The 15,651-nt window shown below is 39.3% G+C and overlaps 1 protein-coding gene across 2 annotated transcripts; it reads left to right on the forward strand.

The window, feature by feature from the left end:
• The first annotated feature begins 1,422 nt into the window (after positions 1 to 1,422).
• Positions 1,423 to 14,829, forward strand: LOC127352011 (hepatoma-derived growth factor-related protein 3). Of its 2 annotated transcripts, none has more exons than XM_051380091.1 (6): positions 1,423 to 1,742; positions 2,465 to 2,541; positions 3,794 to 3,932; positions 4,151 to 4,297; positions 8,935 to 9,069; positions 10,088 to 14,829. In XM_051380091.1, exons 1-6 carry the CDS (start codon positions 1,659 to 1,661, stop codon positions 10,112 to 10,114), a joined length of 609 nt encoding a protein of 202 aa, XP_051236051.1. In that variant the 5' UTR covers positions 1,423 to 1,658; the 3' UTR covers positions 10,115 to 14,829. The 2 variants fall into 2 exon arrangements, with proteins under 2 accessions (XP_051236051.1, XP_051236050.1); XM_051380090.1 differs by having other exon boundaries at positions 1,427 to 1,742; positions 4,136 to 4,297.
• Positions 14,830 to 15,651: the final 822 nt, after the last annotated feature.

Consider the following 15,651-nt stretch of genomic DNA (forward strand, 5'->3'; position numbering starts at 1 on the left):
AGTTAATTAAAAATGTAGCAAGTATTTATTTTAGTCCTGATTACTGGGGGAGGATACAGAGCCAAGAAAGATAGAAAGAGGCTTTGGGTTGGAAGCTTGAAGGTAGTTGAATCTCATTCCCAGGGCCCCCAAGCGTCTCTATTTGATGGCCTGGGAATGAGACTCAGCAATCACCCATTTTTCTCGCCTCTGATTGGTTGTTTATGTCCAGGCCCGGTGGATTCTTGTAAATGCCATTAGGAGCACTCCATTTGTCTCGTAAACCCCCAGCCCGAGTTGGAAAGTGTAAATCTCGCAACTATCTCGCGACATTTCACCGAGACACACCCCCTTTTGGTCGTAATTTCAGCCGTCCAGCTCGGGGTTCCTCACAGTACACCGAGCTCAACGAGGACGAACGTACGACCCGCAAAACAAAGATGGCAGCGCCCATATTGAGATGTATTTTCTTTGTATTTCTTCTACGTTGGTCGTTTTAATGTCGATTTTAAATGCTCTTACACACTTGTTTACATTGCTGCTTTAGTCCGGTCACCAATACATTGCACGGTGTTGCTGTGCGTGCAATACAATGTAAAGTTTTGTTTTCGAGCTGGTTTGCTAAATAGGCTAATGTAGCTAACAATAACACTAGCCTGCCACTGCCCCTGGTGGCCCCTGGAGGCCCCTGGTGGCTCGAGACAAACGCCACAGCACTTGTTGAAATTGAAATAGGCGTAAATGGCAAAATATTATTGAAATGTAAGACTTGCAATAACATTATTACTTGCAATGTTAGTGTTTCTGTAGAAAAACATTATTATTATTTCACATTGAGCTTGTTTAGATGAGCCACAAACAATAACAACACAGCTGCTGCACTTCTTTCCGACTCGTAATGCCCGAAGACAAATGGAACGCTATAAGTGGTACAAGCCAGGTAATGACGTCACGTTCTCGCGGCAGAGCAACTCGGACGGGGGATTTACGGGACAAATGGATAGCACCATGAGACTCAACAATCAGCTATCGTCAAGCCTCCAACCCCACCCCGTCTTTATCCATGGCTCTGATTGGTTGTTTTTGTTCAGGTCCGGTGGATTCTAACAAATGCCATTAGGAGCGCTAGAATAAATAGAATAATACAGAGGAACCGGATTGTTTCACAGATTATCTGTGGCATTACTGTCAGAGCACAGTGACATTTTTTATAAAACGTACCTACTGCAGCTTTAAGTTTGGATTTGTGGTCAAAATAATAAGCAAATGAATTCAATAGAACAGAGATTCCTGTCATATTCAGTGAATGTAAACAATCTTTTTTTTTTTTTTTTAAACCAAGAGCAAAACAAACATACAAGGCACGTGCGCCAGCAATGGTTTTTATTGCGAAGACCGGAAGTTTGCTCTCTCCTATTCTGCCACACTTTGCGTTTCTTTCAGGTACCCTACTCCAACTTAGGCCATTCTCGATGACGTTTACAGCTGAATTTGTGCGTAAGAGGATAGCCCTCTTCCAGGCCCCGTTTTCCGCGTTTTTTAATTATTTATTTCCGTGTAAACTGCAGTCTTGATATAAAAACATTGATGGTCGATAATTTAGCCCTGCGTTGAGGGCCCCGGGGAGAACCGCAAAAGGATTCTAAAGTCATACCAGACCTCAGTTTCTATCCAGCGACATGGCTCGACCACGGCCGCGGGAATACACGGCAGGAGATTTGGTTTTCGCTAAGATGAAGGGATACCCGCACTGGCCGGCGAGGGTGAGTCTGGGTTGCGGCCGGGCTGGGAGCGCGGGGAGGCGGGGTGGATTTACACAATACGGCCGCTGCTTCTGTGGGGGAACTGGAGGGATGCTACGGGGCTGACTCCACAGCCGCGTTTGGGCTTCGTATTTCTGTTACTGACGACCAGAACGTCCTTTAAAAGCCTTTGTATCCAGCCAGGTTGATTAAAAACGTAGACGTTTTAAAATGAGGAACAAACTTAACATTTATTGGGCTCCATTTTCTTAATACGTTTCCTGCTCCATTCAGCTCTTGCTGGAGTTATACCGCAATTTCTCATGTTAATATTTTCCGCTTATTAGTTCAACGTGTCTTTGACTGAATGTAATGTATTTATCTGTCACACACGGAATAAATGAGCCAGTAGTTGACCTCAGGTAACCCGTAACACCTCCGTCTCATATGCGATGAATGATGTTATTTGTTATACACTGTGGGCACCCAATAGCAGACAGCCTGGCCTCACATTCAGTGGCGCACATGGGCTGTATCATACCATGAGTTACTGTGTGCAGTCAGGCTCCATTTGTAACCTCTTACAACAAGTTGGCACCGGTATACAGCAGGTCTTACAGTTTAGGTCAGTTTCACCATAGCAGCCTGTATGTATCTGAAGCATGAGCATTAGGAGGAGCGTGATAAATATTGAGTAACAGTCTCTCTCTCTCTCTCTCTCTCTCTCTCTCTCTGTCCTTCAGATTGATGAGCTTCCAGAAGGAGCTGTCAAACCACCTGCCAACAAGTATCCCATCTTCTTCTTTGGGACCCATGAAACGTAGGATGTGCAGCCTTCCACTCACACTGATGTTGTTTAGGAGGAAAACAGCTGTCAAACTCACTAATGCAATTGCACCATGTTTAATAGTTTTTTACATTGCTGCCACTGGATTTTGTGTGTTTAAGTAGGGCTGGGGATTGTTTGAAAATGCTTATGTACCTTACAACACTTTAATACCCTAGTTTACGAAAAGCAACATGTTTTAAGCTTGAGCAATTCATATCTTGACCTTGGAAATAAAAATAATTTTAACTCAAGGTGCACTAGCATTTTCTGGAGCTTTCAACCACATCTTACGGCCTTCATCCACAGAATAATGCTGTGTTGTTCATGAACGAGTTGGCTCCTTTAAGCGATTTATGATTACAAATTTTTATTTTTCTCTCTTTTTTCCTGTCCTTTTTTAATACAAGGCAGAGAATAAAAGGATGATCCTGTAATGTAGTTTCTTAAATATAGTCCTAAAAGGATTCACTTTAGTAATAACATTAACACCCAAGGATGTACATCATCAACATACTTCAATATTTAACAAAATATTTAATAATATTTAATAAAGCAGTGGTTCCCAACCATTTTCCTTCAGGGACCTCTTTGCTATCATTGACTGAACTGATGATCCCTGACTAACAACATATTTTATGGATATTTCATATTATATTAAATGCAGATTATTTCCTGTGAATATTGATCAGAGATGAACTTTTCTGATATTTTTGGGAACTTTTTATATAAACTTCTGTCTTTATTATTTATTTAATTCAATTTTTAACAATCATACATACTCAAATGCTTCCTTTTTTTGACAATTTCAGTGTTTTTTTCTCCCCGATGCTTGTTCTATTAGCTCTTTGGTTGTTATAATCAAGAAGGCCTTGCAACCCCCAGGTTGGAAACCACTGGTTTAGAAAAAAAATGCAACAAAATTGCTGAATTGTAAAATCGAGATTTAATTTAAAATGTTATAATGTTGGGATCTACAGCTGCTGAGGACTCTGTAAAACAAGCCCCAATCCACTCAAGTCACTCATCTACACACAATGAATAATTTTCCCATAGTATCCAGTATCCTCATATATGTGTATGAGCAAATAGTTTTTAAAATTAGTGGGGTTGTCGAAAAACTGTTATGTGTAAACTTCCAGTTTTTTTGTGATTACTGTTGAACTGAACTCCTGAAACATAATGTGGTTTTCCATACTGTTTCAGTAATAGCAGTAATAGTAAATGTCTCTTCCACCTTCTTCAGTGCATTCTTAGGACCTAAGGATCTTCTGCCCTACAAGGAGTATAAAGACAAATTTGGCAAGTCCAACAAGAGGAAAGGCTTCAACGAGGGCCTGTGGGAGATCGAGAACAACCCCGGAGTCAAGTTCACAGGCTATCAGGTCAGTCAGCAGTCTATTATGTGCGTGGTTCACAGAGAAGACAGATTGCAAAGGCCACATTGATGCCTCGCCGAAACTGTAAGACACAAATGAAGGGGCTGTTCAAAGCAGATAGTGTTAGCGTAAGAAATATCACAATATATTTGACGTGTCAGTTACTGTGGAACTAGCCATTCCTGCTGATGGGCATCTTTCATATACAGGCCATCCACCAACAGAGTTCATCAGAAACAGAAGAGGGGGGTAATGCTGCTGATGGCAGCAGCGAGGGCGAAGAGGGCGACTCCGTTGAGGAGGAAGATGACAAGGAGAAGCTGAAGGGTGACAAGACCGGATCCAAACGGAAAAAGACAGCCACCTCCAAGGTACTTAACTTCAGCTGGAGAACAACCCAGTCGAGCGAGTTCTAAGCTGCTTTGATCTCCTACACAAATATAAATGTTACATTTAAAAAACATACTAGTGCTGTCAAACGATTAAAATATTTAATCGTGATTAATCGCATTGTCATAGTTAACTCGCAATTAATCGCACATTTTTATCTATTCTTAATGTCCCTTGATTTCTTTTTGTCACATTATTTTTTCTCATTTTAATGCTCTTATCAACATCACCAGTGAGTGCGACTGCTTTTGTCTTCTCCAACGCCTGCTGTACCTTAGCCTTCTCTGCTTCGTGCAATTTCTGTACATGGCTTGTAATGGTGACTCTCGAAGGCAATTCGTAGGTCTGGTCGTTGGATGTGATGCAAATAATATTAGCTAGACCCTCGTCCTCCACAACGTTAACAGGCCTACATGCAGTAGCCACCCATTTAGCTATGGCTGCAGTAAGTTTGTTCTTAGTTGTGGTATCCATGTGCTTCTGTCTGAAGTCATCCATTGTCGCCTGGCTTTGACGAGGAGAATTCGCATCAGCTGTGTGCTTGTCCATCAAGTGGTATTTCAGACTGGACGTGCTGCGATGATAGCTCAGTTTACAACGACAAAACACACAGATCACTTTGGACTTGTCAATGGAACTATTTGGCAACTTTTTAAAAGTAAACTTTCCATTCAGAATATTATTGGCATCCATTTCGGCGTCTCGCGCTCGCCATCCACTCAAAATGTAACGTCTACTACTCTTAAACAAGTGTGTGCGGCGTGCCTGTTGTTTTGTTTTCGGTCTAGCTAGATCCAGTGTGGTGTTGTAGTTTTTCTAACGTTACTAGTTGTTGCAACAGCATGTGAAAAAAACTACAAAGTGTTCTAGGCCAAAAAGAACGTTAATCTTGCGATAAAAAAATTGACGCCGTTGAAATGGGTTTGCGTTAACGCTGTTAGTAACGCGTTTAACTGACAGCACTAAAACATACCCATCATTAGATCAGTTAGATTCTCTACAATTCAGTCCTTCAGTTCATTTTAAAGAAACATTGAGCACCAAAGTATCAAAATAGAATGTATGATTCGTAATTGATACTCATTAACCTCATTTTTATACTTTAAGTAATATTCATACTGGTTTAAATAAACAATATGATAGTATTTCCCTGTCTTTGCTGAGCAAGAGTTTTGTGCTAAAGGAAGGTCTGTCCCATATAGAGGCCTGTTCCAAATAAAGGCAGGTTGAGTTCAGTGATTGAAGCAAATAAAAGCCTATAAATTGAAGTTTTACAGTATACAACTTTTATATGCAGTAAATTTGATTAATAAGTCATAAGAATAAAAAACTATTTTGCATGATGGAGTGCTGAGGATGAATTAAGCGTCTCACAGACTGAGGGAAGAAGCTGCTCTATAGTCTGGTGATACGGAAAACATCTGTATCTCTTCCCAGAATGCAGCATGGTGAACAGGCTGTGACTAGGGTGGGTGCTGTCTTTTAGTGTCATTTGGGCTCTGTGCAGACACCTCACCTGACCAAAGAATACTAAAAGACAGTACCCACCCCAGCTGCCATCTGGCAAGAGATACGGAAGTATCCACTGCCTTATCAGCAGACTTAAGAATTAAGAATTAGCGGTGTTACATATCATCGACCTGTGATGTTTGAAGGAATTGTATTTTGGCACATAGGAGTAATTGTTGGGGTGTGATTATTTATAACAGGCTGACACTCTCAAGGTCTCTTTTGCTTCAAAACAAACTAGTTTGCATGACTTGTTGTCTGACAACTTTTCATGTGTTTATACCTGTTCCAAATGACCACACTTGAATGCGGGATTAAAAACCTGTTGTCATAGCCTCCACTTGGCTACCTCCCGGACCACCCTCCAGAAACCCTCTCTTGTGCGTGTCTTTATGACCTAGATTCAATTAATCTTCAAAATGTGGATAACAGCGCATACCTTCAGACAGTCTCTGAGATGAGATAGACCCTTCCCCCGTAGCTTCTAAAGATTTTGACAAGTCAGTTGACAATAATGGGTCATTTGAATGTAATATATCTTCTTGCTCTGTGCCACAGAGCTCCATTGTTAAAAACTATTAAAAACACACCTGTGAGCCACACTGTTGCACTGGGTGGTCCTTTATTACCATGAACAGTAGTTTATTTTGGTTCAATCCCTTTAGAAATACTCCCTAGAGCAGCAAATGTGTCACTGAAAATGCACCATTTCCTCCTGGTTGATAAAAAGTAAAGTGGCCAGCTGCATTAGGGAAATCAGACAATACAGAGAGATGAATTAACGCATTGTTGGTTTTTGTCTTTCCATTTGATTTCTTAACAGTAAAAGCAGCTTTATCCTCCAACCTATATGTGGTGCATATTTCCAGAGGGAATTATAAAACCTATGAGCAGTACTTCAGTATTACAATGTGATACCTAGCTGTTTATGGACACCGTATTTGCAGCAAAGAGGTTTGAGGCTTCCTGTTAAGGATTTTTTGAAATAGGGCAACTTGGCAAATTTTTTCTTTTTTTTCCTGAAAATTAGACTATTGGTTCACCATGTGACATTTGTCCAGATTTCATCCTCCAAACATATTTAACAACCTCTGTTCCTAGTGATCTTACTGTATTATACCATTCTCTTCTGTTTGACCTGGTCTTTATTTTGAAAAAAAAGTCTTCCAGGTTTGAAGGCATGGAGTGCTGCAGAGACTAGCACTGCCACAGTGTGTTACTGTATTAGTGCATAAGCCATCGCTGCTGTAAATGGAAGCAGGTTGAAAAAGTCACACACATCCTGCTCCTCACTTAGCAACCACTGTTGCCTAGCAACTGGGCTCCATTACGCACAGCACATGTGGTGCATCTGAAGGAATGTGGCGCTGTTGGGGAGCGGTTTGTCAATGTGTTGGTGTCCTGTCACATCATTGAAACACTGTGTGTGTGTGTGTGGGTGTGTGTGTACGTACAAGAGGTGAACAAGGTCACTAGAATCTTGTCAGCTGAGAAAAGATTAAATGTGATCTCTGTGTGTATGGGGTGGTGAGAGGAGGTAACAGTCACCTGGTTGTTCATCAACCTTCTGTCAGTCCTCTTTCAACCCCACTGCCTCACACATATATACATGCATAGTGACCAGTGATGAAATAAAGTGGAGCTCTGGAAGCATTTAATTTTTTATAAGCAGTTAATGACTGATGCTTGTATTTTGTATGGTTTTATGGGATGGTTTGTGACACCGCTTCTACTACTACCACAATTACTACTACTTTCAAATGTATTGATTGCTGATTACATTTTTAATAAACTAGAACAGTGTTTCTCAACCACTGCAGACCACCTGAGAAAATATCAGGCTCTTCAAGTTATGGCCGATGTTATATCAGGCTCTTCAAGTTATGGCCGATGTTATAATACGCAGCGTAGGCCGGCCCTTTTCAGCTCCAGACAGTTCACACAGGAGACAGCTTTACTCCCAATAGGACAATTACCTATTGTTGACTGTTGTTGAATCCTGAATGGAACTGGTTCAAGAACCAGAGCTAATGTGGTGGTCTACACTTTAGTTCCCATTTGGAGCCACGATTGCAGTGTTTCTGAACCATTCATTTGACCTGCGCTGACTATCTTACCATCAGATTTTAGCTCCTAACTAATCATGTATGTATGAATCAACTATGTGCATCAACGTGACTTTGTAACAGACTGATACTGAAACTAAATATATAAGTAGATTAGGTATTTTTTTTCAAAATGTTGTAGTATTTTGATAACATTATATGTTTTCAAATAAATAAATTCCATTACCACCATTACCACTAGAAGCAGCTGTGTACCACTGGTGGATTCATAGTTTATGAACCAGTGAAACAATTTGCTTGCATTCAGCGATTAGTAGCAGCAGTGACAGTCTCCGTGTCCAAACCAGTGCCACCTCCACCATTACTACAGCTGCTGGACCTTCAGCTCCTATCTCTTTACTTGACTCAGTCCTCAATTCTGAAACCAGCAGGTAGGAAGAGAAGGGGAAGTTGAGGATCTGAACTGCCAAGTAAGAATGGAAGGCTAACAAGAATAGATACCTCACCTAGGCCAGGTTAGCAAAGTCATGTCAAGCATGTCATGCTTATGTATCCCTAGCACCCCAGCCCCATCTGAGTGCCTCCTCTCTGAAGCAGGCAACACAGCTTTCAAGAAGACAGCCAGACATGCTAAAAATGTTTTATTGCAATGCAATGCTCCTCTAGAGCGAGTGAGTGAGGGTGTTCCTGAAGACGCATTCCTCCATAGTTTCAGTTCTACTTCCATGACTTGTTAAAGAGCCATTTGATGTATAGTAAAGCCTGTTAAACACTTGGCTTTTGTTTCATGTTTTAGTTTATTGTGATTTAAACCGTCCTCAAACTTAAGACTTAAGACCAGTAAAATATTACACAGTTTATGTAATAATGTATCAAATTATAAGAATCTGCTACTTTACACTGTGAATTGTTATTGACCTCTTCTAACTGTGTTTATTTATATCCTGCGAAGCATGATGTGCTGCTGGTGACATTTTCTTCCTGTTAGAAATGGAAATTCTGACGAAAGTGTTCCTGCACCCTGATCTGTATGTCTGTGGCAGAAATCCTCCAAGCTGTCGAGGATCTCATCTGGAGAGGACGACCTGGAGAAGGATGGGAAAGATGACGACCAGAAGAGTGGCTCAGAGGGAGGAGACCCCGACAACGACATCATCCAAAATACCACCGACAGTAAGGTGGGGTTCATGAACGCTTACACATTTCTCACTCTGATTCATTGATGTTTCCATAATAAACCTTTTTCACAACAGCCATTTTGAAACGACATCGTAGGGTAAACACAAGTGTTGCCAATGATACTACTACTATTAGGACTCCGTTCAATTTCGTGTAGCGAGGCCATTCCAGAGACTCGGTTTGACCTGAATGGTACAGAACCTTAAAGCTGCAGTAGGTAATTTTAATAAAGATAACTTTTTTGTCATATTAGTTTAACTATATCTGACAGACATCTGTGAAAAAATCAGATTCCTCTGGCTTCTCCTAGTGCTCCTAATAGTATTTACAAGAACCCTCTGGGCTTGAATGAAAACAACCAATCAGAGCCAAGAAAGATAGTTGATTGTTGAGTTTCATTCCCAGGTTGTCAAATACAGATGCTGGAAATGAGAGCAATGAGCAATCCGCTATCTTCAAGCCACCCAACCAAAGTGTCTTTCTATCTTTCTCAGCAGCTGTAGTTGAGTTGTTTATGTTCAAAGTCAGACTCCACTGTTTAGATCTTGGTGCTTTTTAACTCTAGATTTGAACCGGATGAAGGATTTTAGTCATCGGAAGTTTTGATCTTAAGTTATCAGAGAAACTGGGGTCAAACGGGTCTGTTTGTTTTGGAGAGGAGGAGACCTCTGTGGACAATAAGGCTCCCAGTAGAAACCTCCTGAACCATGAACACTGAAGATATCCTAACCAGGAGAAGCTGACTGCAATGATGGCTGGATGTTTAAAGTTTTCATTAATAAATTAGTTAATTGTGTTATTCTAAACATTATATTTAAACTAAAACATTTTGTATGGTTTTCTATTGCTCTGTCGCTGTTAGTTGCTACTAACATTGCTGTGCTTTCTACCATAATAATCCAATATACCTTCTTTTTTTTATTATTTCATTGCCTTTGCCAAACATTTGACTCAGTAGGGCTAATACTACTACCAATAATGCTAATAATAACTGTTCTTTATTAATGTGCCCCCCAGAACCAGCTGCTCATAGAAGAACATTAAGTGAAGAAGGCATGAAAGGGAAATCAGTCTTTGTAGCTGTGATGTTGGAAAGGTGAATCTACAATTCGATTTCTCATCAGCACCATCTACTGGCTACCATTGTCACCTCCACTTCTCTGTCGGACTTCCAGTATGTGTTTGTATGAAAGATGCACCCGTACTGCTGCTGGTATCAGTCAACATGTGGATGCCAGGGTATAACAGGGCATTATGTCACACAGTTTTTTCAGTACTTAAACTAAATGCCAACGGCCATGTCAAAAATCAAAGTAAAGCCTTTGTCATCTTGAACTCTCTAAATTAGACAGATTTGTAATCACTTTTATCCAGTGGCTCTGAATGCTTGTGAGTTTATGTTAAATAAACATGAAGTATAGGATATTTAAAGAGGCATTAAGGCTTTCTTCATGCTCTGTTGGCAACCATTAGATAACATTAGCTGTGTGTATGTGGAGCCGTTTTTCTACTAGGCTTACACTGATATCCCAATCCGAACACAAATGTGTGAAACTGTAAGGTATACTGCTTTCATAATCTGTTAAGTGACATTTATTTGTTAAGCAATTGGTAGTTTGTGTGGGTGGCTCCCTCCCCCCTTTTAATAACTGCAAGAGTAGAATTAAATCTCTGTAAAAGTGCCTAGTGGCACCATGCCTAAAAGCTGCGTTGTATTTTGCACATCAAAAAAAACAAAAACCCAGTTTATGATTTTTTATTTTTATTTTACTTCCCCAAAGAGCTAAGGACAGTAAAAGAGATCTGTGGCTTTAGACCATTCACAGAGAGGATAATGTATGTGTGTCCGTCTGTGGCAAACAGCATCACAGGTTGGTTGATGATGTTACTGAGTAAATGACATGTGTGCTGATTGTAACTGTAGATTAAAGAGACTCAGTGATGGTGGAACAAAAGTTTTTACTGTGAAAAAATATTATTAAACACACCACTTTTAGAATAGAGTTTGGATGACTGCCTGGAGCAGAGCGTATTTTAACCTTAAGAATTCACATAAACTAAGCTGACCTTCCTTCTAACAATGAACCCTATAAACAGCATAAAGTAATGTAGGAAGTAGAGATAGAACCCACATGCTTTATTCTTCTGTCAGCTGGTGGTAAAAGGTCGATTAGTGAACACAAATGGCTATGAAAATAGAGACAGCAGTTCCGCTTCGCCACAGTGATGTAATTAGTTTACAGTAATGTCACATTAGACAGACGACCAAAACAGAAAAAATAAAGCATCTTAATGTCAGAAAAAGTGACAGATATCAGAAATATGAGATTCAGTAAGGTAGTTGTATATGTCAGGCATAACCCCCATTTATTTAATTTTTTCTATATAATGACACTGATCATTGTTCTGCAATGACATAACTGTTTTCCAAACTGGCCATAGGATTTGGGCCCCTATAACTAGCAATACAGTATGATTATTTTATTCTATTAAATTGGCAATGACTTTGGCAATTTGCATTTCCTGCCAGTCAAATTGGGGGGACTGCTTTCAGCCAGAATGGGGGGGGCCATGAAGCAAGGCTAGAGGACCTGGATTGGCTGCTCTCATCTAAAGCCTTTTCCACACCTATCAACTACATCTCACAGTCTTCATTGGCGATTTGAGTTGTTTCTCAGTTTCACATTGGAATAAATAGGAATTATATTGCTTAATTCATTTCCCAGAAGGGAAAAAATGTGCATCCACAGCCAATTCACAATGTCACATTGCTAGCTAGAGTGAAGTCCGGTGAAGGAGTAATATATTTCTATATACCAAAATGTGTTTAGTTCTTGTTTGAGAATGAGACTGTTCAGTGTTTAAATGCAGGAATGTATTTTCTGTTGGTACCGGTCCGTACTGAGTTGAGATATCCATGAATTACAATTTGAATTACCATCAGCCCAGAAGCTAGCGCTACCTTAGCTAGCTGGCCACAACCCTGCTACACTGTGTGTCATTTTGGATTCATACTAAAAATTAAAAAGAGTGTAACACAGGCCCATCAACAGGTTATCTTCACAAAACACATTTTGGCAAGTTTAAATGGATGAATGTAGACATGTATTAGCTAACCTGTGAAAAACCACACCATTGTCAGTAACACAGCATCTTCAGGTTTAGCCTAATAATATGTCAGTTAAGTAACTGCTATTCAAAACATGACTGTATTAACAAAGGAAATGCCATATAAATAAAATGCAATGTAATTTAGGGCTAGTAACAGTACCAAATTCACAAACAGGATGTGATCTGGCTGGCTTTATCTGTCAGAGTGAATCACAGGAATGTTTCAGGCATATAACCAGAATGCCTTCTACAATTCTAATGACTTTTTCATCTAAAAGGTCACTGAACTATTAAATTAATCCCAAACAATTTTGATAATTGATTAAGTTGTAAATGTAGAGGATAGGACATATTCAATAATCTTCTCAATCATTGATTCAAAATACATCAAATTATTTATTTTAAAAGGTACATTCCGTGATTTTATTATAGCACCCTACAGCACCAACACATTTCAAGAGTCAGCTCACTATCCGGCTATAACAAGCCTCTCATCACAAATAATTAATATGAAACAACTGAACAATGTTGTGTTTCCATCCAGCAGCTGTCAGTTTGAATCCAATCCAGCAAAAATGTCTTTAATCCACTGTAGCCTGTATTAAATATCCAGAAACTTTGAACTTGGGAAACTTAACACTGTCAGTGTTGGGATTTGGGAAATATTTTTCACCATTTTCTGACATTTTATGGACCAAACAACTAATCGGTTAGTTGAGACAATGACTGGCCGATTAATGGATCATGTAAACAATCGTTAGTTGCAGCCATACTCCCTACAGTGTATGCAGGGGTCTCCAATGTGGTGCTTGAGCAACACTTTTAAGGAAGTGTACAAATGGGTTGCATTGTGTCAAAACATTTCAATACATTACTTATATGTTTTTATGAATTCAAAAAGTATATTGGGTGTATTACATGTTCTGAGCTGACACCATGCTTCTCTGTTCTGCTCTTCTGCATTCAGCGGTTATTCTATGTGTCCCATAGGTCCCCATGGTGACCTCAGCCCTTTCCCCCTTTCTCTGAGTTGCACTTCTAATCAATTAATTGGATTACCTTCATTACTGAGTAGATTTCTCATAAGGTCCTTCGGTGTTAATATCAGGACTAAAGGAAAAATAACATTCACACCCACAATTCCAAAGGCAACACTGTATTGACTAAAGGTAGAAATACACAGTTTTTCTGTTGAAAGCCTCAATTTAACATGGATGTTAGAATACAGTTTTCTAGTAGGCAATTTTCTCCCTTACGTAGCCCTCACTCTCAAAAAGGTTGGAGACCCCTGACATATTGTTGAAATGCGTATGTGCAATGCAACAGTAAAACAGACAGCTTACTGCCTCTTTAATAATAGTTGAACAATGACTCATTATATTTGCTCAGAAGGTCAGTTTTACAGTAGTTTGTGAAATCTGTGTCACAATACAAAATACAGTATCGGTGCATCTCCTCTCAGTATGTGACGTGATGTCATTGCGTGTCACATGTAGGCCAGGTGAAACAGGGAGTTGTGGTGGCGTGTGTTCTTCCCAGTACTTCATAATCACACATAGTGTAGATAGCCATCAATCAGTATTAATACTGGCCCGTGCATACCTATCTGTATTGTATCACTCATGATCACCTGTCACTGTGTACAAATGCATTTGACCACCATATATATATATACACTCTCCTACCATCGATGATATATGTTGGGTATTGCAGTGTACTGATCACTCTAGTTGTAGCTTGAAATTGCTTTTCTACAAGGATAATTATTGGAGGGACTTATGGGATATTCAATAACTGTCAAACATTATCCATCACCCTATATGTTACTCTTTTATGTAACCAGAAAAAGAGGAATGGAAATACATAGATAAATGTATGAAGTGTTGTGCACAACTGGGTTACACATTGTAACTCAATATTAACTCTATCTGTATATTTTATTTTGTTGTAGAATATAGGACCACTATTCTACTTGGACTGCTCTAGGTAACAGCTCATCTTTTTATGGGAAGTGATACATCTGTTCTTCTGTGTATCTGTGAAATAGATCACTGTATATTTCAAAGCTTTTTATAGTGGCATGCTCTACTGTTGTACTCCAGATCATTCTTATATGAAAGTGTCCATTGGTTCTCAGTTTTTGAGATATGTGAGGTTATCAGATATTTGTTGGTATGCGGTTTGTCAGAGTCCACTTTTTTCTTTTGCCTCGTCTCATCGTCTTAACCTGACAGGAAACTGAACCACATTACTTTGTAAGGAAACTGAGAGCTGTGAAGATGGTTTCATGTGAAGCATTGTCGACAACATACAGTGTGATAATGCATTTTGAAATTGCCAAACATATCATTATCCCTGTGAGAGTTTACTTAGACTGATAACAGACGACAGCAGATTGCTCTGTCTTTTAACTCTGTGCCAGTCGCCTTTGCTTTGCTTCCACTGTTGTCATGAGATATAGACCTATTTATTTTTTAATGATAGCTGACACCTTCTGTATGTAAATTCATGTTTTTTTTTATTTCTTTAAAATCTTTGTTATGCTTGTATTTGGAACATGTTTTGCATTTTCAAGGTTTGTAATTTACTGTAAACTGTTTTTGCTGTTTATGGATGAGACTTTTACAAAATAAACTCATCGGAATGCATAGTGAGGCATAGTGGAATGCTCATTACACACCACAAAACTAAACTGTCCCATGGGTGAACACTGGAGACCCTTCCATTCTTAGGTCCTCTTGTGCAGTTGTTCTCAGCCTGGGGTTGAGGAGGTCCTTTGATTTCATTGTTACTTCATTTGCTAAAAATGAGGCCAATGGGAGGATGTATAAGAATGACTGTTGTGTTCTTTGGTTTGAAACTGCCAATCCACAGAACAGACAGATATGGAATAAGTAAATGTTATCAGAAGGAGATCCCTCAGACTACAGAATCTAAACTGAGTAAACTGACCCAGTGACATATTTTATATATATTTAATATTATATTCATTGTATATCAATAACAGTAGAGAACATCTGATAAACTGTACAATGAACCCAAACAGTGAACACAATAACTGCAGGAAGTTTGTGTGAAATTAGAGATTTGGATGAATTTTGAGCAGATTATTTCCTGTGAATATTGATAATTTAACAATCATACATAATTAAGGGGCTTCTTTTTTTTCTTTTTTTTTTTTTTTTTACAAATTCCATGTTTTTTAGCTCTTTGGTTGATACTTTTTGTGCTTTCCTAATGCAGACTGAAGGTTCTGTGAATATAGATTGTGTTCTTGACATATATGCTGACATATATAATATATTTATTGTGAATATTTTCGGTGTAAAAGTTTTCTTACACCCCTTAAAATCAAGAAAGCCTTGTGACCCCTAGTGGGAGTCCTGAGCCCCAGGTTGGCAACCACTGGCCACTACAATAACCAGCAGACACAGTGGTCTACAACACAAGCAGCAACAAACAACACCGTT

The sequence above is a fragment of the Dicentrarchus labrax genome, unplaced genomic scaffold (assembly GCF_905237075.1).
Source record: "Dicentrarchus labrax unplaced genomic scaffold, dlabrax2021, whole genome shotgun sequence".
Lineage (NCBI taxonomy): Eukaryota > Metazoa > Chordata > Actinopteri > Moronidae > Dicentrarchus > Dicentrarchus labrax.